This window comes from Saccopteryx leptura, chromosome 4 (assembly GCF_036850995.1).
Source record: "Saccopteryx leptura isolate mSacLep1 chromosome 4, mSacLep1_pri_phased_curated, whole genome shotgun sequence".
Taxonomy (NCBI): domain Eukaryota; kingdom Metazoa; phylum Chordata; class Mammalia; order Chiroptera; family Emballonuridae; genus Saccopteryx; species Saccopteryx leptura.
The window spans coordinates 198,234,277-198,260,153 of NC_089506.1; the positions used below are offsets into that span (position 1 = coordinate 198,234,277).

Consider the following 25,877-nt stretch of genomic DNA (forward strand, 5'->3'; position numbering starts at 1 on the left):
GACCCAGTGAGTGCAGGAGCCTTTCCCTTTCCCCTTCTCTTCTTCCCCCATAGGCATGCATCTCCTAAACTCTAAGAGACTTGCAAACCAGGGGAGCAGTGGGCAGTGGCAGCTCGTTCTGGGCTTACTTCCTGTCCTGAACCTGTCTCCAAGGCCTCCTTATCTCTGCTCATTTCAAAGTTTCTAGTGAGCCAAAGCTGCCCTGCCTAGGCTCTCTCCTCTTGCTTCTTCTATTCTAGGGCCTTCCTTGTTTCATGGTCCCCAGCTTTAATAAATTTACTCTCAAAACCACCTGGACTGGCCCTGGCTGTATGGCTCAGTGGTATAGTGTCGGCCTGGCGTGCGGGAGTCCCGGGTTCGATTCCTGGCCAGGGCACACAGGAGAAGTGCCCATCTGCTTCTCCACCCCTCCCCGTCTCCTTCCTCTCTGTCTCTCTCTTCCCCTCCCACAGCCAAGGCTCCATTGGAACAAAGTTGGTCCCGGCGCTGAGGATGGCTCTATGGCCTCTGCTAGAATGGCTCTGATTGTGGCAGAGCGACACCCCAAGATAGGCAGAGCATCGCCCCCTGGTGGGCATGCTGGGTGGATCCCCGTCGGGCGCATGCCATGCGGGAGTCTGTCTGACTGCCTCCCCGTATCCAACTTCAGAAAAACAAAACAAAAACAAAAAACAACCACCTGGACTGGTGTGAAGTTTTTCCTGCATGAAGTCAAGAACCCACACACTACCGGCTGGCCCTAGGCAGACCCAAAGGGCCAGGTCCCCTGTCCGGTAACAATGTGAAGGCTTTAGTGAGTTACTCACATTAGGTATTTTGGTTACAGCCCTGCTTTCACACATTTTCCTCAACTCCCTTTCCAGTCTCAAATTCATTTGCCAAAGAGTTTGGCTCCTGCATGTTGCTGCGTTTTTAGGAATGTGACCTCATTTTGCAGAGTGCCACTGGCCTTCACATTGGCCTCCCAGGAAGGGATATCAGGCCTCAGACACTAGCAGGAAATCCTAGGGACTTACCACCTGTCTCGCAGTTTTCAGAAACACATGGCCTCTCATGAGTTTTCCTGTCCACCTAGTGGTCTGCTGGGAGTCACAGAGGTAAAATGGATGAGGTCTTGCTTCCAAGTAGCTTACACTTGGGTAGGGGGAGAAGACCCAGAAGCCACAACTACAGTGCTCCCAATTCAGGAAAAAATTGCTAGATGCTCCTATGCTCAGGATCCCTCAGGAGCACGTGGATCCAGCATCCACCTAGCAGCGGAGAGTCTTCCCGACATGGATAATGCTTGGCTAGAATACTGATGGATGAATGGGAGGTAGCAAGACAGACAGTGAGGGAAGGGCATGCCAGGCATAGGAAAGGGCATTTAAGAAGGTTTGAAAAAGACTGATATATTCCAGGAAGCACATTCCCAAATGAGGGCTAAAAACAGTCAACCCACAAAGCATCCCAGTTATTGGTCTCTATGACCTACAGGATCAACGCCAAACTCTCCTTTGACATTCAAAGCCCTTCACAATCTTGCCTCAGCTTACTTCCCACCTGTTCTCCCTACCACCCCATACTGGAGCCCTGACCCTTTGTTATAGCCACTCTGATGCTTTCCTGTTCTCCAAGCAGGCTGTTCACATTCTGGCCTCCAGGCCTTTGCCCAGGCTACTGCCTCTGCAGGGAATGCTCTCATCTTCCCTGAGCCAACACCCTTTCATCTTCCAAGACCCAACTCAAGAGACATCTCCACTAGAAGCCCTTCCAGGGCAGAAGTTCTAGGCTGTACCCCAGTGCCTAGAACCCAACCCATTACTTTTATTGAATATAGAGTTAATCATGTCATGGAGCTCATCAATGAATATCCTAGACACCCCTCTGCTCTGCGCTGCCTTCTGTGACCTGTGACACACACACACTCTCACCCTCCCACACACCTTTTCCATGCTTTGTTAAAGCCCTGTTAGGCAGGCGTCATTTCTGATTGATTGGTGGATTGATCGATTTGAGAGAAAGAAGGGAAAAAGAGAGAGCGTGAGAGAAACGATTTGTTGTTGCACATATTTATGAGTTCATTGATTGATTCTTGTATGTGCCCTGTCCCAGGATGAAACCCACAACCTTGGCGTATGGGGAGGACACTCTAATCAACTGAACCACCTCGCCAGGGCTGAAGCAGGTGCGATTTCTTATGCTCAATTCTTTTCCTTCAGTGTCTAACTTTGTACCTATTATACAGAAGGTGCTTGGCACGTGTTTGTTGAATGAATAAATGATCGGCATGCCAGTTCACATTATATATCTTGTGGGCCTGCCTGGCCCAGCCCATCTTCGCTCTACTCCTAGACCGTGTCTCCAGTGCGGGCAGTACCTGCTATCCAGAGCGGCGTTTCGCAGGGTCTGTCCTCTACCGGGTAGAGTCTACCCCACACCCTGGGACCAGTCCGCCTGAAGCCACGCTAGAGATGGCTCCGCCCACAGCCAGGGTTGAAGGGCCAAGGCAGAGCCCACTCGCGGGTCCTTTTGGGATTGGTGCAGCCGCCGCCAGGAGGCGGGGACATGTCCGGGCCGCTGGTGACGCTCTCTCCGCCTCAAAAGCCCCGTGGGCTGGAAGGCTAGGGACAGACGGCGCGGCCAGGCGGTGGTGAGTACGCAGCGGCCGGACGAAGGGCGGGACGGGCGGGAACCGAGGACGCCAAGGACCCAGGCGCTGCTCGCGCCCGCCTCCCCCTGCGCTGAGCTCGGCCGGGCGCGGTGCGGGAGCCCGAAGCCGGCTCCTCCCGCACAACGCCGCCCGGGGACCGAGAAGGTTGTCAGTTAGGTCTTGTCTTCCAGACCCAGAGGATCGAGGCTCCCGGACAACGAGGAACCACCCAACATGGCATCGGAAGTGAGTGGGACCTCGAGGACGCCAGTCTTGCAAGACAAGGGGGAGGGGCGCCCCGGGGGCCAGCCAGGGCGGTGACCTGCGCTTGGGATCTCCTGGTGCGGGATCTGCCGCCCGCCGCCTTCCGGTAATTGGCTCCAGGCGATGGGCACCCACCAGAGCCTGGCAGAGAGACCTTAGTCCCTCCTGCACCCCTTCCCTAGACGGCCTGTATGGCAAACCCACCAGAGCACACTGCTCTGTAAAACGGTCCTGACCTGACTTCCTGCTGTGGCAGTTGTCCCTGTGTAGCAGAATCCACATGACTCAGGCGTGTGGAAAGAGCGGAAGGTGGGAGACCCTGCCCTAGGCTCCAATGGCCCCAATGCCCGGAAGCTTCCTATCTTCCATAGGGCCAGAGGATTCTTGGATTCTCTTCTGGACCACTGACTGGCAGGAGTGTGAAGCACAGGTTCCTTTTCTGGGGCTTCAGTTGATTTATCTGGCAAGTGGGGGTAATAATAGTTGGCAACCTTCCTCTGTAAGGTACTAGATCAGCAGTTCTCAACCTGTGGGTCGCGACCCCGGCGGGGTCACCTAAAGCCATCAGAAAATACATAATGCATATCAGGTATTTACATTCCGAATCATAACTGTAGCAAAATTACAGTTATGAAGTAGCCACCAAAATTATTTTTTAGTTTGGGGTCACTGCAACATGAGGAACTGTATTGCGGGGTCACGGCATTAGAAAGGTTGAGAACCACTGTACAGGATCGTGAGGTCAGGTCATTATTTCGAACCTTTCAGGTAAAATGGGCTGTTTGCTTGATATTGATGGGCCTGGGAAGCAGGAGGTCTGGGTTTCGTTCCCATCTGGCCCCCATTAGCTAGCAGGTCACTTCCTCTCTTTAAACCGGTTTGTGCATCATAATAAATGGGATAAGAATGCCTGCCCTGCTAGCTTCTAGGTCCTAGTGGAGGGCTGGGGTCAGGGCCTGGACTTGGGAGCCAAACAGACTTGGTTTCTAAAGCAGTCACTCGTCCTCCCTGAATCTCTTTTTCTCATTTGTAAGGTAGAGGTGACAATGCCCAACTCATCAGAGGGTGAAGGCACACGTAGAATGCCTAGATAGGGCCAAGAAATAGTAGGTACTCAATAAGTGGTGGCTGATTGTACTAACAGTACCAACACTGGTGTTTCTCTGTGCGTTCTCAACCGGCTGTTGCTCATCTATCCCAGTCCAACCCAGTCCCCTGCCCTTGGCCCAAAGAGATCTTTCTGGCCCAGATGTTCGCTGGCTTGGAGCAGTGCCCTCTCCCACCACATGGGGCTCCCCCCTCTCCTCAGTGCCCAGGTTGTGGCATCTCATTCTGACATCCTCCTGGGGTCCTTTTAAGCCTGCCAGTGGGGTAGGAGCTTGGCCTCAAAACAGAATGGGCTGCTTTCAGGAGCCAGGATGCCAGGTGACCTCTGCTTGCCCCAGGCCGTCCTGTGGGTTGGCACTAATTGGTTTGGCTGCAGCTCCACTTGCTAACTAGTAGTTATTACTAACAACCCAGGCAGGGAGTCCAGGACATGCTGGGGGAGGTGCGGCCAGGCCTCTGACTAAGGGGCAGGCTAGCTCCTCATCCTTACTGGCTGGCCCTGGCTCTCTGGCCCCAGTAGTCAGGACTGGGGCCCCATGTGGTGTTTTGTTGGAGATCAAGGCTTGCTGGGGCATTAGAGGGGTAAGGGACAAGCCCAGTGCAAAAGGGTGAGGGGGGTGGAGACTGCTTCTGCAGGGCAGAGTCCTCTGGTGGCCGAGGAGGCTGGGCACTGAGGGGTGAGCTCACAGCCTGGGGCCAGAGCATGGTGAAGGCCCATGGTGTACACAGCAACCAAGCTAAGGCATACGCTGCCCCAGCAGTCTTTGGCTGCTCCCTTAGTAATACCTAGAATTTACTGAATCCTTATTGGGTTCCAGGCATTGTGCTATGTATGCACTTAGTAAATTTTATCAAATTTGTAGCGAGGGAATTCTGAGGCTTTGCAAGGTTATATAACAGGCCCATGGTCAGGTGGCTAACAGAGGCCCCGAGACATTGGAGCAGGACAGAGGAGGATGTGTCCCCAGTGACCATTTAAACCCCATTCCAGAGAAAAGATGCCAGTGAAGTACCATGCACACCTCCACCCTGGCATGCTCTCTCCTAATCCTTGGCACTCTGGGCACTTGGACTGTTTCATTGGTATTCTGCAGCTCCCTCCCCCATCTGTCCCGTGCCCTGGCCTATGCCCTCTTTCAAAACAGAGGTGTTTCTATCCCATTTCTCTGCCCTTGGCTCCTGGGGGTCAGAGGATCAGCTAGTGACCTCCTAGAAGGCCCGTAAAATCAGGGATGTCAGAGGTGCTCTTCTAAGAGGTCTTGGGATTGGGACCTTAGGTCTTGCCCTAAGCCCGGGGTCCCCAAACTTTTTACACAGGGGGCCAGTTCACTGTCCCTCAGACTGTTGGAGGGCCGGACTATAAAAAAAAACTATGAACAAATCCTTATGCACACTGCACATAGCTTATTTTAAAGTAAAAAAACAAAACGGGAACAAATACAATATTTAAAATAAAGAACAGGTAAATTTAAATCAACAAACTGACTAGTATTTCAATGGGAACTATGCTCCTCTCACTGACCACCAATGAAAGAGGTGCCCCTTCCGGAAGTGCGGCGGGGGCCAGATCAATGGCCTCAGGGGGCCGCATGCCACCCGCGGGCTGTAGTTTGGGGACCCCTGCCCTAAGCTATGAGAGGTAGATGCAGGTAACTTGAGCCTGATGGGGTCCCTCTTTGTCCCTGCAGCAAAAGTTCAGAACAGCAGAGCCAGCAGATGTCCTGGCGAATGTGGGTTCAGAGCGCGGGCTGCCTTCAGACTGCTGGGCTGCAGTCCTGGCTCTACCAGCCCCTGCCAAGGGCAAAAGATACAGAACGGCTCTGCTTCCGTTTTCCCTGCTCTGTACCAGGATAGTACCTGTACCTACTTCAGAAGGGTACTCAGTACATGCCAAGCATGGTGCCTGGCAAACAGAGTCATTATCATTGGTACATCAGAGCTGGATTCAGACTCTCGGTTCCACCTTGGTCAGTGGCAGGAAAGGCCCCGGAAGTTCTGCCGTGGTCTCAGGTGTGTCTTGTACCCTGCCCCCATCTCCCTGGAGCACTGTCACGTGGTGGGAAGGAGCCCTAACTTCAGTGTCCAGCCACATTCCCACACACGCTTCCTGAGTGACTTTGGCAAGTGGCTGACGCTCTCTAAGCCTCAGTTTCCTTATCTGTCTAGTGAGAATAATCCTGCCCTCTGGCTCCCACTGCCATTACACTTGATAGCTCTGCTGAGGGTCCTTTGTGAGAGGCGCTGAGGTGGTAGGGGGAAGGAGACCAATTGTTCCTGCTCTCCTCACCAGAGCGGGAAGCTGTGGGGCGGCCGGTTTGTGGGCGCAGTGGACCCCATCATGGAGAAGTTCAACTCGTCTATCACCTACGACCGGCAACTGTGGGAAGTGGATGTGCAGGGCAGCAAGGCCTATAGCCGGGGCCTGGAGAAGGCGGGGCTCCTTACCAAGGCTGAGATGGACAAGATACACTATGGCCTGGACAAGGTATTCTCCATGCCCCAAGGCCCACCTCAGGGCCCCCTCCTGTGGCGCCGGGCTCCCACCTGATGCCCAAGGACGTTGCAGAGTCATCCCAAGCCCCTCACATCCCCTTGTGGTGATTATACACCTAGGGAGGTGCGCTTTACCCATGTACTGTGCTCACTGTTTCTCTTCATCCTTTAATGCCCCTGTGGCCCCATCATGGCTCATGGCCAGAGCTGCACCGGCCCTGAGAGACTCCCTTGAGGTAGGGCTGCCCAGGCCCCTTCTGTGTTGAACTTCTAGGACTCAGCTCCAATACAGGGACATTTGGTGATCAGAGTGAGGGAACAGGGCTTGGCCCTCTTGGCTGCCGCTGCCTGCCAGTCTCACCTCTGGGTTGCTGCCATCTGCCACAGGTGGCTGAGGAGTGGGCCCATGGCACCTTCAAACTGCATCCCAATGATGAGGACATACACACAGCCAATGAGCGGCGTCTCAAGGTATGGCCCCCTCCTGCCCCCAGGCCTCCCTTCTCTCCCTTCTCTACCTTGCCCTGCTCCACTTGGAGCATTGGCAGAGTATGGGTGGGACTTCAGGACAGAAGTCCTCCGTGGAGTTGACAGAGATTTGGGCAGGGCCAGGGCCCCCTGGGGCAGGAAGGGAGGATTATAGGGCAGAGAGGAAGTATACTCACCTGGGCGGACCCCACTAGGCCGTGAGCAGCAGACCCGGACCCATGCCTTTCTCCACCTCTAGGAGCTCATTGGTGAAACTGCAGGGAAACTACACACAGGACGAAGTCGGAACGACCAGGTGCTGCCATCCTCTCCGCCCCCACCCTGTGCTTCCCAGCCCAGGGAACTCCGACAGCAGAGCTGGGCTCAGCAGCTGTCATGGATCCCCAGGGAAGCCACACGTCTGTCTGTCTGAGGGCCACCTCCTTCTCTCCACAGGTGGTCACAGATCTCAGACTGTGGATGCGGCAGAACTGCACGACACTCGCTGCCCTCCTCCGGGAGCTCATCAAAACCATGGTGGATCGGGCAGAGGCGTGAGTCCCCTGGGGACATCCAGGTGTCAGAGAGGGACATGAGGGCAGCCGGGTCTCCTCTCCCCTAAAACAGGCAGCTTAAACACCAGACCAAGGTGGCAGGGGGAAAGAAGCTAGGGGAACCAGGCCCTGGGGTAATAGAGGGTCCCAGAACCCCCGGACTGAGTGAGGCAGAGAGGCCAGGAGCGGGGCGCTTCTTGCGGTGTCCCCTGGCCCTGTATCAGCCTGGCACCGCAGGCAGAGCTAGCTTAGCCTTGGAGGAGTTCAGATCAGGAAGCGAAGGCACTGGGCAGATGCCCTGAAGTGTGAGGAAAGGGGCTGGCGGTGCCTCGGGCAGACAGAGCCAGTCCTCCGCCTGTCTGTGGCCCTCCCCCGCATTTCCACCCAGCATGTCTGGCAAAGGACAGGGCCAAAGGCTGCCTCCGCTAGCCTCATCTCCTGCCTCAGCTTCTGTGCCCTGACTACTGGGAAGTCCCTATTTGGTGTCAGGGACAGAGTTGATCCCTCCTTTTCCCTAACTCCCTGTGACCCCTGTTTCACAGACCTCACCACCTGGGGGAAATAAGGGCACAGGCACCATCACCCTGTGGGGGCTGGGAGGGAGAAGGAGTGACATGTTCTAAAATTGACGTGGTGATGGTTGTACACTGAAATGTACACTTTAAATGGGCGAATTGTATATGAATTATACCTTGATAAAGCTGTTCACTAAAAAACAAACCAGAACCACCACCCTCATTACCTCAACCTCTGCCACACCTACTCTGAAGTGCTCCCAGCTCTTCTGGGGTCCTCAGGAGTCTTTTCTTGTGTGTGTGTGACAGAGAGAGGGACAGACAGACAGGAAGGGAGAGAGATGAGATGCATCAGTTCTTCGTTGCGGCACCTTAGTTGTTCATTGATTGCTTTCTCATATGTGCCTTGACCAGGGGGCTACAGCAGATCGAGTAACCCCTTACTCAAGCCAGCGACCTTGGGTCCAAGCTGGTGAGACTTGCTCAAACCAGATGAGCCCGTGCTCAAGCTGGCGACCTTGGGGTTTCAAACCTGGGTCCTCCGTGTCCCAGTCTGACACTCTGTCCACTGCGCCACCACCTGGACAGGCCCTCAGGAACTTCTTTCATGCTCCCAGGCGTGGCTCCCACTGCCAGGTGGTCCCGCTGTGTACCTCCTCCCTGCCCTGGCCCCTGCTCTCGTCTGGTGTGAGTTGCAGAGATCCGAGCTGAGGGTGTAATCCACACTTGTCCCCTGGCCCCACAGCCCTGGCCTAGTCCTTGATCATACTTCCCAACTGCTGGTCTCTTCCCTTACAACTTGTTTGTCCCCAGGAGATCACTTGGTCCGTCATGCAGGCAGGTCCTTCATAGGTCTGCCCTGCTCTTCCCTGGAGGGGCCCAGGCCTGCAGGGTCCGGGCGTCACAGGCAGCCTTACCTGAGCTTCCTGAGCCCCTCAGAGACCCTGCCCCTACTCTTTCCCCACAGGGAACGCGATGTCCTCTTCCCAGGGTACACACACCTGCAGAGGGCTCAGCCCATCCGCTGGAGCCATTGGATCCTGAGGTGAGTGGGACTGTGATGGAGAGGCCGTGATGGAGGGGAGGGCCCCCAGGCTGCCCTGACCTTCCTGTCCCCTGGCTCTTCACACAGCCATGCCGTGGCACTGACCAGAGACTCCGAGAGGCTGCTGGAGGTGCAGAAGCGGGTCAACGTCCTGCCGCTAGGGAGGTGAGTGAGGTCCCAGTGCTGCGAGGTGGCAGTGGGGTGGCGGCCACACGGTTGGCATGGCGCTTGGGGATTGACGGAAGGGGAGGAGCTGGCAAGGGCAGAGGTGAACAGAAACCAGGGCATCTGCCTTCCCATCCAAGGTTCTTTCTATATGGGCAAGTGGGACCCCACATGGACCCCCAGCTCTCTCTTAGGTGTGGACAACCAAGCTAGGAAGTGTGTCAGAGCGGGGCCAGAGTTCTCCAGAGAAGCCTCAGGGAGCCAGCCAGTTGCCCACAGCCTGCCGTTCATTGCATGGGGACAAGTGTCGGGCATCAGGCTGACTGGCTGCAGCTGGCCCAGGCAGCCAGGGCTCAATCTGAGTGTGCATGTGTGTATGCACCAGGGCCTGCTTGGCAGGAGCCCTGGTCACTCAGAATCCTCTGTCTCTGCAGCGGGGCCATTGCAGGCAATCCTCTGGGTATGGACCGGGAGCTGCTCCGAGCAGGTAAGCCCCCCACGCCACCCTGGGGAGATCACCATCAGCACCTACTGGGTCTTGCAGAGAGAGGGCAAGGATCTGGGTAAAATCTTTGTTTATCACCTATGGACACTGAAGTTAGAGAGGCAGGGAAGGCCTGTGACGGGGGTGCATGGCCCTGGCTACTCTCAGAGCTCCCATCTCCCTCCGGAGACCTGTACAAGAGACCTTCCCCCTGCCTTGTGCCCCTCCCTACTCCTCCTCCCCGAAAGGGGGCCAAGGGGCGGTGGCTGGGCAGCCTGGTTCAGGGTAGAAGACGCCCCTCTGCCCTCCAGCTCAGCCCTTTGCCTTTCCCTTTTCCTGCTCATCCAGAACTGAAATTTGGGGCCATCACTATCAACAGCATGGATGCTACCAGTGAGCGGGACTTTGTGGGTGAGTCCTGGGGACCAGCCCACTCATCCCCTGCACTGTGGCCCCTCTGTTCCCCAGTCCCAGCTCCTTTGCAGCCTCCTCCCACCCGCCATATGGTCCACTTGGAGCTTCTCCAGGCTGGGTGAGGAACAAGAGAGGCCCGGTGACCAGAGACTCTGCTTCCCCTTTCCTCCCACCAGCTGAGTTCCTGTTCTGGGCTTCACTGTGCATGACCCATCTCAGCAGGATGGCTGAGGATCTCATCCTCTACGGCACCAAGGAATTCAGCTTTGTGCAGCTCTCCGATGCCTACAGGTAGGGGGCGCTCTGCCTTGCCTGTCTCTGCTGCCACCGGCATGGCTTCCTTCCTCTCCCCACCAACCAGCAGAGCAGCCAACGGGCAGAGGATCCCCTTCAGCCCAGCATCTCTGTCCCCAGCACTGGGAGCAGCCTGATGCCCCAGAAGAAAAACCCAGACAGCCTGGAGCTGATCCGGAGCAAGGCGGGGCGAGTGTTTGGACGGGTGAGACGGGCAGGGAGTGGGGAAGGCCTCTGACTGACCCAGAGGGTCCCGAGGAAGCTTCCAGGATGGGCTCCAAGGTCCAGCCTCCTGATCTCCACTCTGCCCTCAGTGTGCCGGGCTCCTGATGACCCTCAAGGGACTTCCGAGCACCTACAACAAGGACTTACAGGTGTGAGGCTGGGGGAGGTGGAGGAGGGACCCAGCTGCACATACAGCACAAACCAGTTCTCAGGGCCCTTGCACTTCGGGCAGGGGCCCCACAGAATTGCCACCTTCTGTCCTGTCACCCAGACCTGTCCGCCCCGAGAGCTCTCTCCTCTCTCTCGGGGTGCGGTGTAGGATGTGCTGACTGTTCCCAGTGGAAAGCAGTGGGGGTGCTTCAGTGGGGGCCGGGCTGCTGAGCCCTCACCTCTTGCCACATGCCTTCCAGGAGGACAAAGAAGCCGTGTTTGAAGTGTCAGACACTATGAGTGCTGTCCTCCAGGTGGCCACTGGCGTCATCTCTACATTGCAGGCAAGACACGCCTCTTGTCCCCCAGGCCCCCCACGCTGGGACGGGCATGCTGGCAGGGTGATCCTGAGAGGAGGTGTGGGTGGGTAGTCCAGAAGGCCTGGCGCAGGGGGAGGAGGTATGTGCTTGTTCCTGCCTGTGGGGAACAGTCAAGGGACAAAGTGGAAGTGGGTTAGACTCAAGGTGCCCCATCGACTAGCCAGGCCAGGTTTCTTTGTAAAACATGTTAGTATGGGACACTTCAGTATACACAGGTGAGAAAATGTATAGTGCACCCCTAGGTACCAGCCCCAGCGTCAGCAATAATCGCCTCATGGCCGTTCTTGCTTTGGCAACTACCTTTACCCACTCCCACTCCTCCTTATTTTGAACCAAATCCCCATCTTCCTATCATTTCACTCCTAAATGGTTCAGGATGCATCTCTAGAGCAGTGGTTCTCAGAGTGTAGTTCTGGGACCGGCAGCATCAGCATCATCTGAGAACCTGACAGACATCTAATCCTTGGCCTCGCCCAGACCCAACAAATCAGAGATGTGGGGGGCGGGGCCCAGAAATTTGTATTTGCAATGAATCCTCCAGGTGATGCTGAGGCACACTAAAGATAAGGACTCTGAAGGATAAAGGCAACCCCTGTAGCACACCTAAAATTATCAATGCAAATATGGCTCCAGGTGAACAGGGTAGGTGAGAATGTATACTGCTCACAAAAATTAGGGGATATCTGCCCCAGGCAGGAGCCATCCTGGCCGAGGGGTAGGCCTGGAGCTGGCAGCTTCAGGCCTCGGGGTCCTCAGGATTCACCACTCTGCCGCCCGTGTCTCCAGATTCGCCGTGACAACATGATACAGGCCCTTAGTCCTGACATGCTGGCCACTGACCTCGCCTATTACCTGGTCCGCAAAGGGGTGAGTGTGAGGCAGCTGGGGTGGAGGGCAAGGGGACAGAGATGTCCCCCCCTTCTTCCCCCAAGGGATGGGGGTGGTTAAGGAGGGCATGGGCACCCACAGTGGGACAGGGAGCTCAGGAAGCCTGCTTCAGTGCTGCCCTCTGCTTGGCACCTCCAGATGCCATTCCGCCAGGCCCACGAGGCCTCTGGGAAAGCAGTGTTCATGGCTGAGACCAAGGGGGTTGCCCTCAACGAGCTGTCGCTGCAGGAGCTACAGACCATCAGGTGCAGCCCCCTGCCGTCCCTCTGCTGCTTCCCAGGGGGCGAGCCCAGGCCCCTGAGGCTGGGGTGACTGGGCTGCCCTAGCCCATTTTCTTCTTTTCCCCAGCCCCCTCTTCTCAGGTGATGTGAGCCGCGTGTGGGACTATGGGCACAGCGTGGAGCAATATGCTGCCCTGGGTGGCACTGCGCGCTCCAGTGTCGACTGGCAGATCGGCCAGGTGCGAGCGCTGCTTCGGGCACAGCTGGCCTAGGCCCTCCCACCCCTCCCCCAAATAAAGTGGACCCCAGAGCAGGCTGCTGCACGTTTCCTGCCTAGCCTGACTCCCTCAGCGGTGGGCTTTCTAGAGTCTGCTGAGGGGCAGTGGAGGTCATTAAGGAAGAGGAAAAACTGGGCAAGGATGGCATGTCATGGGTTGGGGGTCTGCATCCCATCAGAGCCTCTGTCCTGCTCAGACCCCAACCCCTTTCACTACAGGCCATCACAGTGACCTCTGGTCTTGGGGGTCTTGGCAGGACTGGCTTCCTAGGAGCCCTGGTGGGACCTGATGGGCTTGGTTAACCCCATCAGTCCCTGTCTGTCCTTCCTTCCGGTGTCCTCTAGGCTCCCTTAGTCCCATTTCCCCCTTGCTTAACCCCCCCCTTCCCTGGACCATCAGGCATAATTACAGGGTATCACTGCCCTCATGAGGGAAATGGGATATTTGGTGGGTGATGCCTGGCACTAGTTAAGCTTCATACACCAGTTAAATAGATGCCTCCTCCACTCACGGTGTGAGTGATATGCAGAGAAATTCCCAGGCACTGTTATGGAGGGTCGTGGACAAGTAGTGCTGCAGTCAAGGAGAAGGTCGTCACATTGAGTCTGTAAGGGCCAGAGGCCAGGCCTAGCAGACAGTAGGTGTTCAATCGCAGTGAGTCCCAGAGATGGTGGAGATGCAGAGACCTTTACACAAATCTCACCACCATCCTGAAAAGAAATGTCTGAAATTCACATTTTACTAACAACAAAGATAAGCCAAACTCAAGGAAGAATGAATAAGCCTTCCCAAGTGATTCTGGGAGCAATGAAAAGACTGTAAAAAGAGGAAGGAAGGGCCCTGGCCGGTTGGCTCAGCGGTAAAGTGTCGGCCTGGTGTGCGGGGGACTCGGGTTCAATTCCTGGCCAGGGCACACGGGAGAAGCGCCCATTTGCTTCTCCACCCCCCCCCTTCCTCTCTGTCTCTCTCTTCCCCTCCTGCAGCCAAGGCTCCATTGGAGCAGAGGTGGCTCCTTGGCCTCTGCCCCAGGCGCTAGAGTGGCTCTGGTCGCAACAGAGTGACGCCCCGGAGGGGCAGAGCATTGCCCCCTGGTGGGCAGAGTGTCGCCCCTGGTGGGCGTGCCGGGTGGATCCCGGTCGGGCGCGTGCGGGAGTCTGTCTGACTGTCTCTCCCCGTTTCCAGCTTCAGAAAAAAAAAAAAAGAGGGAGGAAGGCAGGGAGGGGAAGAAAAAAAGACTCTGTAAACTAAAGAACCAGAAGTCCAGTAGTGGGGACATAACACTAAATTCCACAAGGGTCAAGCTATAGGTCACAGAATCTTCTAGGGTAGTAGTACTCCCAAGTGTGGTTCCTGACATTATCATCACCTGGAAACTTTTTAGATATGCAAACTTTCAGGCCCCACTGAGACATTTCTTTTTTTTTTTTTGGTGAAGGTTTCTAGTGTGTTTATTCACTATTTTTAATGACTATGAATAAGTGTTTCCACTGTGGAAAAGGAAGTTAGAGCAGTACATTTTCATGACTGGGGAATGGATTTTCTGAAGTCATCTTCAACGGGGAAAAAACCTAGAGAAAAAACACGAATGTTTGAATTCAGTTCTTTATATGAAGCCCCTTGTAAAAACAAAACAGAGCAAACCGAAAAGAAAGGCCAAGGCAACGTTTTTTGTTTTGTTTTTCTAAAGAAAGGCAGGTAAGGCCCTGGCCGGTTGGCTCAGTGGTAGAGCGTGGGCCTGGCGTGCAGGAGTCCCGGGTTTGATTCCCGGCCAGGGCACACAGGAGAAGCGCCCATCTGCTTCTCCACCCCTCCCCCTCTCCTTCCTCTCTGTCTCTCTCTTCCCCTCCCACAGCCGAGGCTCCATTGGAGCAAAGATGGGCCAGGCGCTGGGGATGGCTCTGTGGCCTCTGCCTCAGGCGCTAGGATGGCTCTGGATGCAACAGAGCGACGCCCCAGAGCGGCAGAACATCGCCCCCTGGTGGGCATGCCGGGTGGATCCCGGTCGGGCGCATGCGGGAGTCTGTCTGACTGCCTCCCCATTTCCAGCTTCGGAAAAATGAAAAAAAAAAAAAAAAGAAAGGCAGGTAAGGGAAGCAAGGGCAGAGACTGCTTCTCGGCTTACTCCTTGCTGTCTTCTTTTACCGGAGGCGCGCCTAATTTTTCAGCCTCTTTCTTGGCATTATCGTTTTTCCCAAATCCTGCTTTCTGTTCTCTCTTCCATCTCTTTCCTGCATTCTTCAAACTGCCTTAATTTCTGTGCACGTTCAGCATTGAGGACGCGATGGCCCGCAGCGCCCACTTGGGGCGCTTGTTGGCAAAGTCGGCGCAGGTGTTCCAGGCCCAGGTGCGGTCACTCCCCGCGTGCCTCGTCAGCTCCGTCACCGCTGTGACATAGTGGTTGGAACCTGCTTTCAGGGTCTTGTCCGCCCCATGAGGAAGCGAACGGCCCCTTTCTCCTCATGGTTTAGGAGCTTGACGTCGCTGATGCCTCGTTCCTTCCATTCTAGGACACCGTCCTCTGAAGCCAATCTGAACAGCTTCGCCGGCAGTTTGCAAAGCTCTTTTATTTTACAGCGTTTTGATTTTTTGCCGGGGAAGAGAAACCATAGGCTCAAACTATAGGTTGGGCTCGTCTGCATTCTCGGCAGAGATATCATGGTCTTCATGGGTGTCCTTGGCGCCTCCGGGGCGGTGGTGGGGGCGGGGCGGGGCTTCGCGGCCTCCCAGTAGTTAGTCCAGCTTCTGATCTCCGCATCTGGAGTCCGCGCCTCCGGGGCTCCTCATCTGACCCCAAATCAGTTCTGGGTGGGGCCTAGCGTTCTGATTTAAGACTTTCAGGTGATTATCATGTGCGCTCAAGTGTGAAAATCGCTGGTCTCTACGACCTTGTTAAAGGAAGTTGCTGCAGTCTAGCAACATCAGCCTCCCCTGGCTCCTACCCAGACCTGATTCAGTATCTTCAGTTTAACAAACTACCCCAGGTGTTTCTTGTGCAATTAGAGTCAGAATTGCTAATCTAGAGAATGCCTAAAATCTAATCTCAGAGCCCGTGTTGGTGCTTTGGATAAAGTGTCAACCTGGAACGCTGAGGTCACCAGTTCAAAACCCTGCCTTGCCTGGTCAAGGCACATGTGGGAGTTGATGCTTCCTGCTTCTCCTCCTTCGCTCTCTCTTTTCCTCCTCTTTAAAAAATGAATTAAAATTTTTTAAAAAAAATCTAGCCCTGGCTGGTTGGCTCAGCGGTAGAGCGTCGGCCTGGCGTGCGGGGGACCCGGGTTTGATTCCTGGCCAGGGCACATAGGAGAAGCGCCCATTTGCTTCTCCACACCCTTCCCCCTCCTTCCTCTCTGTCTCTCTCTTCCCCTCCGGCAGCCAAGGCTCCATTGGAGCAAAGATGGCCTGGGCGCTGGGGATGGCTCCTTGGCCTCTGCCCCAGGCGCTAGAGTGGCTCTGGTCGCGGCAGAGCGATGCCCCGGAGGGGCAGAGCATCGCCCCCTGGTGGGCGTGCCGGTTGGATGCCGGTCAGGCGCATGGGGGAGTCTGTCTGACTGTCTCTCCCCGTTTCCAGCTTCAGAAAAATACAAAAAAAAAAAAATGTTTTAAATCTAATCTCAGAAATGAAGGATTTATGTCCATCAAACAATTGATAGGAATGAAGTAATAATTGTAATATATATGACACAAAATAAAACCTACTCTACCACCTCCACCGTGTGGCGCACCCCAATCTAATTGGAAAATTGGTTCTCAGAGAATCCCATAAAAAGTTCCTCCTTAAATCCACGAATCAGCCTCCCAGTGTTTCCCACCCGTGAGCCTGGCCCCTTGTTGGTCGATGTGAAAAGCAGGAATAAGCCTCTCCTGGCTCAGGGAGAGCAAGAGTTTGTGGAGCTTTTCTCCAAGGCGTCCTCCTCAAGGACAGCCACTCTCCATGCCTGCCTTTCTGTTCTGCTACGAACTGGCTTCATCTTGCCCTCTTGTCTACTTGTCTTCAAGGCCTCTTCTCTCACCCTCTGCATCGGTTCTCACATCTTCTGATTGACCTCTCTGCCTCCCTCTTACAACACCTGTGGTTACTTTGGATCCACCTGGATAAACTAAAATAACCTCTTCTCCAGTTTCTTAACTGACTCACACCTGCAAAGTAACATTCACAGGTTTCGGGGATTATGATAATGGACGTATTTGGGAGAATCATTATTTAGCCGACTGCATTCAGCTGTCTGGCTTTCAGCCATGAATATCTATCCCATGTACAAAATACATTCACTCCATCTCAAGGTCTCCCAAAGTCTCAACATATTAATTACAACATTAACTCATGTTCTAAATTTCATCAAAATCAAAAGTCCCATATTTGTCATTATAATGCCAGTGGCCAAAGGCAGGCAGGTTCACACTGGATTCAGGCAGACGGTAGAGGAACTGGAGCCAGAAAGCGTTGAGGCGTCCCTGTTTATTACATTCTCCCAGCTGCAATTGAGTACACAGGCAGGGAAGAACCTCTTCTCACAGCAGCAGCCCAACAAACAGCAAAATGGCGCCTCACAGTGGTGGGCCAGCAATCCTTCAAAATTACCCCTTGTAGTGGGTGGCAAGCAATCTGCAATCCATCCTGAGGGAAAGCAACCGAAGCCTTACATAGGCTATACGCACATGGCTCTGCTATGTGCTTATGCACTAATCATGAAAAGTGCAAGTGAGCAAGCCTAACACAACTGTTTTCCCAACAGTCATCTAAACCAGTGTTTTTGAACTGCCGGTCCCTGGAGCAGTCTGCCAGAAATTTTGTGCTGGTTCACAAAAGAGTTAACCATCCTAATACTGTATGAACACCATAGAGCCAACGATCTTAATTGAATTTGCTTTATGCTCAGGGTGACTTCTGCTTTAGCAGTCCCCCAAATAATTCTATTTTCATCAGTCCACGAGTGTAAGAAGGTTAAAAACTACTGACATAAATACTGTAATCTAAAATTAGTTATGAATGAGACTGGGGGCACAATTCCTCTCTCTCCATGAACCTGTGAAACTCATATGATTGTGGTAAGGATTAAATGAATTCACACATCTAAACTTGAGTAACAAATTACTCCGAAAATACAATGCTGGTTTAGGCATATACAATAGTTATAGACATTTCGATTTAAAAAGGAAGAAAATGGAAGGACAAAAAGGAGTCACTGGTTGCAAACAATTTTAAAATCCAACCCGGAAAACACCATTAGGTTTCTTTCTCTTATTTTTTAACCTTCATTTTAGAGATGAGGAGAGAGAGACAGAGGGAGAGAGAGCTGATTCTGGAGGATTTAAGGAGGAGCTTTTTTATGGGATTCTCTGAAAGCCAATTTCCCAATTAGATTGGGGTGTGCCCCACTGGTGGAGGTGGTAGAGTAGGTTTTATTCTGTGTCATATGTATTACAATTATTACTTCATTCGCATCAATTGTTTGATGGATGTAAATGTAAATCCCTCCTTTATTTCTGAGATTAGATTTAAAAAAAATTTTTTAATTCATTTTTTAAAGAGTAAGCATCAACTCCTATATGTGCCTTGACCAGGAAAGGCGGGGGTTTTGAACTGGTGACCTCGGAGTTCCAGGTTGACGCTTTACCCACTACGCCATCACAGGTCAGGTGCCATTAGGTTTCAAAGCCTGGGAATAATTCTCATGGCTCTCAGTTCTGCCCTGTGGTACCGCACCACACCATACAGATCGTCATTTCTTTTTCTTGAAGGGTTAGCACATATTTGCAGTTGAATAAATCAGCCTGTTTCTTGCCTGTAAATTATTATTATTATTATTATTATTAATTTATTTTTTTACAGAGACAGAGAGTCAGAAAGAGGGATATATAGGGACAGAAAGACAAGAACGGAGAGAGATGAGAAGCATCAATCATCAGTTTTTTGTTGCGACACCGTAGTTGTTCATTGATTGCTTTCTCATATGTGCCTTGACTGCGGGCCTTAGCAGACCGAGTAGCCCCTTGCTTGAGCCAGCGACCTTGGGTCCAAGCTGGTGAGCTTTGCTCAACCAGATGAGCCCGTGCTCAAGCTGGCGACCTCGGGGTCTCGAACCTAGGTCCTTCCTCAACCCAGTCCGACGCTCTATCCACTGTGCCACCGCCTGGTCAGGCTTGCCTGTAAAATTTTAAGGAAATGTTGACTTTATTTTCTTCCTCTCTCTGTTTCTTTTAGTTCTCAAGAACTTTGTGGGTCTTGCCTGGGTGGCTCAGTGGATAAAGCGTCAACTTGGGATGCTGAGGACCCAGATTCTAAACCCTGAAGTCGCCAACTTGAGTATGGGCTCATAGACATGACCCCATAGTCGCTGGTTTGAGACCATGGTCGCTGGTTTGAACAAGGGACCACTGGCTCGGACAGGAGCTCCCCCCGCCCCTCTCGTCAAGGCACATATGAGAAGTAATCAATGAACAACTAAAGTACCGCAACTACAGTGTGATGCTTCTCATCTCTCTCCCTTCCTGTCTCAAAAAACAAACAAACAAAAAAAACTTTGTAGGTCTCCTGTGTATGTCACAGGAGTTCATTTCATTTCATTAGACAGTACATTCTTTTACAGATCTTTTCAGGATACTCCCATCCCTATTCCTGGCTTTTGCTAAGATATTTCAGAGGATCTGAGTCATGTGCCAAATCTTTTCAAAGAGCACTCTTTTATTATTTTCAAAGAGCACTCTTAACAGCATAAGACTCTGACCTTCGATCTCTTCCAGGCCCTAGCAAAAGGCTGTCCAGCATGCTTTCCTAACAGTGAATCTCCTAATTTTAGAATCTTGTACAATCAAGACAGGCTGAAAATTTCCCAAATTATCAAGTTTGAATTTTTTTTTTTTTTTTTTTTGCTTAATGTTTCTTACCTCAATTTATCTCTTTCTGTCACCAGAGAAGACCGAGTCCTTGGGGCTTCTCCCTCCTTGTTTTTTGTCACACTCACTCACACACACACACACACACAGAATTCAGATGAAAGACAGGGGCTAGCGTTCAAGCAAAGCAAGCAGTTTATTCAGCAAAGCTATATTTTTAGCACAAGGCACAAGTGGACAAACTCAGCTAGCCTCAGTGCCCTGCCAGTTGGGGTCTTAGAAATTGCATGCTCTTAGATTCAAAGCTTTGTTTTTCTGTTATCAGGGCTATTAGGGTTTCAAGGTTCACCTTCATAGTATTTCTTATAACTTTTGGGACACCTACTTATCTTGTCTCAGGATGGCTGATCCCTCATTTAGTGGGTGAAATAAACCCCCCTTGCTCCCCTTCCCCTTTCCCAGCATGCCCACAAGGGGGTAATGCTCTGCCCATTTGGGGTGTTGCTCCTTTGCAACTGGAGCCATTCTAGCACCTGAGGCAGAGGCCATGGAGCCATCCTCAGCGCCTGGGCCAACTTTGCTCCAATGGAGCCTTGGCTGCAGGAGGGGAAGAGAGAGACAGAGAGGAAGTATAGGGAGAAGAGTAGAGAAGCAAATAGGCGCTTCTCCTGTGTGCCCTGGCCGGTAATCGAACCCGGGACTACCATATGCTGGGCTGATGCTCTACTGCTGAGCTAGCCGGCCAGGGCCTGGAGTGAAGTTAGTTTTATAGAATTTGTATTTAGGTGAAATTATATTGGGTTCCAATATGTACCAATTCATTTTTTAAATTAAATTTATTGGGGCAACATTAATTGATAAAATTTATAGGTTTCAGGTGTACAATTCTATAATACGTCATCTGTATATTTGATTTTTCTTATTTGTTGATTTTAGTGAGGGAGGAAGGGAGAGAGAGAGAGAGAGAGAGGAGAGAGAGACAGGAACATTGATCAGTTCCTGTATATGGTCCTGACTGGGGATCAAACTGCCAATCTCTGTGCTTTAAGACGAACTCTAATCAACCAAGGTACCTGGCCAGGGCTATATATTGTATTGTGTGTTCACCACTCCAAGTACCAGTTTATTTTCTAAATTCACATTCTTTTTATTTATTCCTTTACTTTTTTTAAAGAATTTTATTTATTTATTTCTGTGGCAGAGACAAAGTCAGAGAGAGGGACAGATAGGGACAGACAGACAGGAACAGAGAGAGATGAGAAGCATTAATTCTTTGTTGTGGCTCCTTAGTTGTTCATTGATTGATTTCTCATATGTGCCTTGACCAGGGGGGGCTACAGCAGACTGAGTGACCCCTTGCTCGAGCTAGCGACCTTGGACTCAAGCTGGTGAGCCTTTCTCAAACCAAATGATCTCACTCTCAATCTGGCGACCTCGGGGTCTCAAACCTGGGTCCTCCACATCCCAGTCTGATGCTCTATCCACTGTGCCCCTGCCTCGTCAGGCTATTCCTTTATTTTTAATAATAGCTTTATGAGATAAATTCATGTTTAAAACACACCCTTTTTTTTTTTTTTCCATTTTTCCGAAGCTGGAAATGGGGAGGCAGTCAGACAGACTCCAGCATGCACCCGACCGGGATCCACCCGGCATGCTCACCAGGGGGCGATGCTCTGCCCATCAGGGGCATTGCTCTGTTGCAACCAGAGCCATTCTAGCGCCTGAGGCAGAGGCCACAGAGCCATCCCCAGCGCCCGGGCCATCTTTGCTCCAATGGAGCCTCGCTGCAGGAGGGCAAGAGAGAGACAGAGAGGAAGGAGAGGGGGAAGGGTGGAGAAGCAAATGGGCGCCTCTCCTGTGTGCCCTGGCCGGGAATCGAACCCGGGACTCCTGCACACCGGGCCGACGCTCTACCGCTGAGCCAACCGGCCAGGGCCAAAAACACACCCTTTTAGAGTGTTCCGTTTAATAGTTTTTAGTATGTTCACAGAGTTGTGCAGTCATGACAACAATCAATTTTAGAACATTTCATCATCCCAGAAAAGAAACTTGTGTCAAACGGAAGTTAAAAGACATCCACAGAATGGGAGAAAATATTTGTAAATCATGTATCTGATAAGGTTTTAGCATTTAGGATATAAAATAAACTCTTACAACTCAATAATAAAAAGAAAACCCAATTAAAAATGGTCATAGTGCCTGACCTGTGGTGGCGCAGTGGATAAAACGGCGACCTGGAACGCTGAGGTTGCCAGTTTGAAACCCCAGGCTTGCCTGGTCAAAAGCACATAAGGGAGTTGATCTTCCTTCTCCTCCCCACCTACCCCCCCACCCCCACCCCGTCTCTGTCTCTCCTCTCTGAAATGAAAAAAAAATAAAAAAATAAAAAAAAAATGGTCATAGTGCCTGACCAGGCAGTGGCGCAGTGGATAGAGCATCAGACTGGGATGCTGAGGACCCAGGTTCGAGGCCCCGAGGTTGCCAGCTTGAGCGCGGGCTCATCTGATTTGAGCAAAGCTCACCAGCTTGGACCCAAGGTTGCTGGCTCGAGCAACGGGTTACTCGGTCTGCTGAAGGCCCGTGGTCAAGGCACATCTGAGAAAACAATCAATGAACAACTAAGGTGTCACAACGCGCAACGAAAAACTAATGATTGATGCTTCTCATCTATTCGTTCCTGTGTGTCTGTCCCTGTCTATCCCTCTCTCTGACTCTGTCTCTGGAAAAAAAAAAAAAAAAGTCATAGTATCTCAATAGACATTTCTTCCAAATATATAAATGGACAATAAGCTCACAAAAAGATGTTCAACATCATTAATCGTTAGGGAAATGCAAATCAAAACCAAAATTGGATATCATTTCATACCCACTAAATTGTGAGTTAATTTTTATATATCGTATGAGGAAAGGGTGCAATTTTATTCTTTTCTGTGTGGAAATCCATTTGTCTCAGCACTATTTGTTGAAAAGGCAATTGAATTGTCTTCACACTTGTCAAAAATCAATTGACTGATATAATTGGGTGAATTGTAAATTGTATTGTATGTAAATTATACCTCAACAAAACTGGTACCCCTCCAAAAATATCAACTGACTTTTTTTTTTTTTTTACAAATAATTATTTCTACATGTGCCAGAAGTTGTGCTGAATGCTTAGTAGTTTACACAGTTTGTGGGATTCACTTTCTTTTGCTTTTTAAAAAACTTACTGGTTTTTCCAGCCTCTCTTGGCTCACTAGCAGCCACTACATTGCCCACAGCAATTCTGCAGACTCATAAACTTCTTAGTAACCCCAATCTCTTACCAACTCCTTCAGCCATCTGAATGCTCAAGGTTGGGCCTATAAGCTCAGTCAGACATTCAGTTTGTCACTTATTCTTGCTCAACTTTTCCTTCCTTCCCCTTAGAAACTAAACCAAAGCTTCCACATCTTCAAGCTCCTAACCCAGGGGTTGGGAACCTTTTTGGCTGAGAGAGCCATGAATGCCACATATTTTAAAATGTAATTCCGTGAGAGCCGTACAACGACCCATGTACGTTACGCATTATCCAATAAAAATTTGGTGTTGTCCCAGAAGACAGCTGTGATTGTCTCCAGTCACCCGCAACCATGAAGATGAGTGGTAGGAAATGAATGGACTGTAATACATGAGAATGTTTTATATTTTTAACATTATTTTTTTTTTTATTAAAGGTTTGTCTGCAAGCCAGACGCAACCATCAAAAGAGCCACATCTGGTTCGTGAGCCATAGGTTCCTGAACCCTGTCCTAACCTGACTAAAATATCTCTCCCTATCCCCAGTAAACCACTAATACACTCTCTGTCTCTATGGACTTGTTTATTTGACATTTCATATAAATGGATACATATAACATGTAGTTTTTTGTACCTGACTTCTTTCACTTAGCATAGTGTTTTCAAGGTTCATCTATGTTGTAGCATATATCAAAATCTCATTCCTCTTTAATAGCTGAATAATACTTTACTGAATGGATATACCACATTTGTTTAACCATTAATCAGTTGATGGACATCTGGTTTGTTTCTACTTTTTTCTGTTGTGAGTAGTGCTGCTAAAACCATTTATGTACAAGATTAAAATCCTCTTAATATCTAAATCTTTTTCAGTTCTCTTTCCTACTTGACCACTCTGAGGCTCCCAACACTGCTGACCATTCTTTCAAGAAATCCTTTCTCGCCTGACCAGGCGGTGGTGCAGTGGATAGAGCGTCTTGGCTAGGATGCGGAAGGACCGAGGTTCGAAACCCCGAGGTCGCCAGCTTGAGCGCGGGCTCATCTGGTTTAAGCAAAAGCTCACCAGCTTGGACCCAAGGTCGCTGGCTCGAGCAAGGAGTTACTTGGTCTGCTGAAGGCCTGCGGTCAAGGCACATATGAGAGAGCAATCAATGAACAACTAAGGTGCTGCAATGAAAAACTGATGATTGATGCTTCTCATCTCTCTCCGTTCCTGTCTATCTGTCCCTATCTATCCCTCTCTCTGACTCTCTCTCTCTGTTAAAAAAAAAAATCCTTTCTCTTCTTTAAAAAAAATTAAAATCAGCCTAGCCTGTGGTGGTGCAGTGGATAAAATATTGGCCTAGAACACTGAGGTCACTGGTTCGAAATCCTTGGCTTTCCCGATCAAGGCATATACGACAAACAACCAACAAATAACTAGAGTGAAGCAACTTTCCCCCACCATCCTCTCTCTATAAAATTAATAAATAAAATCTTTTAAAAAATCAAACCACCATATGCCATAATTAAAAAAAAATAGCATATTAAAAGTATTATACACCACAACCAAGTGGGATTTTCCTTTAGAATTTAAGATGGTTCAACATATAAAAATCAATGTAATTATACCACATTAAGAGAAGAGAAAAACACATGAATATCTCAATCGATACAGAAAAAGCATTTGAAAAGATTCAACATCCTTTCATAATAATAAAAAAAAATTCAACAAACTAGGAATAGAAGGAAACTAACTCAAAATAATAAAAAGTCATATGTGGCCTGACCAGGTGGTGGCACAGTGGATAGAGCGTTGGACTGGGATGCGGAGGACCCAGGTTCGAGACCCCGAGGTTGCCAGCTTGAGCACGGGCTCATCTGGTTTGAGCAAAAGCTCACCAGCTTGGACCCAAGGTTGCTGGCTCGAGCAAGGGGTTACTCAGTCTGCCGAAGGCCCGTGGTCAAAGCACATATGAGAAAGCAATCAATGAACAACTAAGATGTCGCAACGCGCAACGAAAAACTAATGATTGATGCTTCTCATCTCTCTCCATTCCTGTCTGTCTGTCCCTGTCTATCCCTCTCTCTGACTCACTCTCCGTCTCTGTAAAATAAACATAAATAAAAATTAAAAAAAAAGTCATATGTGAATAACCAACAGCGAACATTTACTCAATGGTGAAAGATGGAAAGCTTTAAAGCCCATCTTAATTCAGGTACTTCACCTTCATTACATCGGCAAGGACCCTATGTTCAGATAAACTTACAGTTATGGGTTAAATTGTGTCACCCCATAAAGATATTTGAAGAGAAAAAAACCCAATGAAACAAAAAAGAAAATCAATGACACAAAAAGTTGGTTCTTTGAAAAGATCAACAATGTTAATCAACTTTAAGCTAGACTGTCTTAGCCCATTCAGCCTGCTATAACAAAATACCATGGACTGGGTACCTTATATACAACAAAATCTACTTTTCACAGTTCTAAAAACTGGAAGTCCAAGATCAGAGTGCCACCATGGGTGGGTGAAGTCCCTCTTCTGGGTCACAGATTTCTCATTATATCATAACATGCATAAGGAGCTAGGTATCTCTCTGGAAACTTTTTTTTTTTTAATATTTTATTTATTGATTTTACGGAGAGAGGAGTGGGTTTGGGGGAGCACAAAGTATCAACTCATAGTTGCTTCAGTCTGGTAGTTCATTGATTGCTTGTCATGTGTGATTTGACCAGGCAAACCCAGGATTTTGAACTGGTGACCTTAGCATTCTAGGTCAACGCTCTATCTACTGCTTCATCCAGGTCAGGCATCCCTGGATGCCTCTTTTATACAGGCACATCCCATTCATGAGGGCTCTGCCTCATGATCTAGTCACCTCCCAAAGGTCTACCTCCTAAATACCATAACATTGGGTTAACAGATTTGACAATATTTTGAGGGGATACACACCTTTAAACTATAGCATAGACTTACAAAGAAAAAAGAGCAGAGCTTTTGTGTTCTGCTGCTTGTCCTCCAGGTAAACTAGTACTGTCATCAGTTACCATCTCTTGTTCCAGGAGCATGCAGGTGGCTCCCCCTACACAATCAAATCACGATCGTAGCTAGTCCACGATTCATCGATTCATCTTGTCTTCACTTCCCTCCCCCACTGCCCTTGTTCCGAGATGTCCAGCAAGTACGGAAGTATTAAAACAAGTGGAGGCTGCCGGCACCTTCCCGTC

The 25,877-nt window shown here is 50.7% G+C and overlaps 1 protein-coding gene and 1 pseudogene across 1 annotated transcript; one reads left to right on the forward strand and one right to left on the reverse strand.

Annotated features, from left to right (window-relative positions):
• The first annotated feature begins 2,547 nt into the window (after nucleotides 1-2,547).
• Nucleotides 2,548-12,612, forward strand: ASL (argininosuccinate lyase). Its single transcript, XM_066382485.1, has 17 exons — nucleotides 2,548-2,632; nucleotides 2,824-2,878; nucleotides 6,294-6,488; nucleotides 6,884-6,967; nucleotides 7,224-7,280; nucleotides 7,421-7,518; nucleotides 9,001-9,078; nucleotides 9,166-9,243; nucleotides 9,678-9,730; nucleotides 10,076-10,138; nucleotides 10,318-10,432; nucleotides 10,556-10,640; nucleotides 10,750-10,809; nucleotides 11,071-11,154; nucleotides 11,977-12,057; nucleotides 12,217-12,323; nucleotides 12,427-12,612. Exons 2-17 carry the CDS (start codon nucleotides 2,867-2,869, stop codon nucleotides 12,569-12,571), a joined length of 1,395 nt encoding a protein of 464 aa, XP_066238582.1. The 5' UTR covers nucleotides 2,548-2,632; nucleotides 2,824-2,866; the 3' UTR covers nucleotides 12,572-12,612.
• Nucleotides 12,613-13,124: 512 nt separating this feature from the next.
• On the reverse strand, nucleotides 13,125-15,767 carry LOC136404319 (ran-specific GTPase-activating protein pseudogene; annotated as a pseudogene).
• Nucleotides 15,768-25,877: the final 10,110 nt, after the last annotated feature.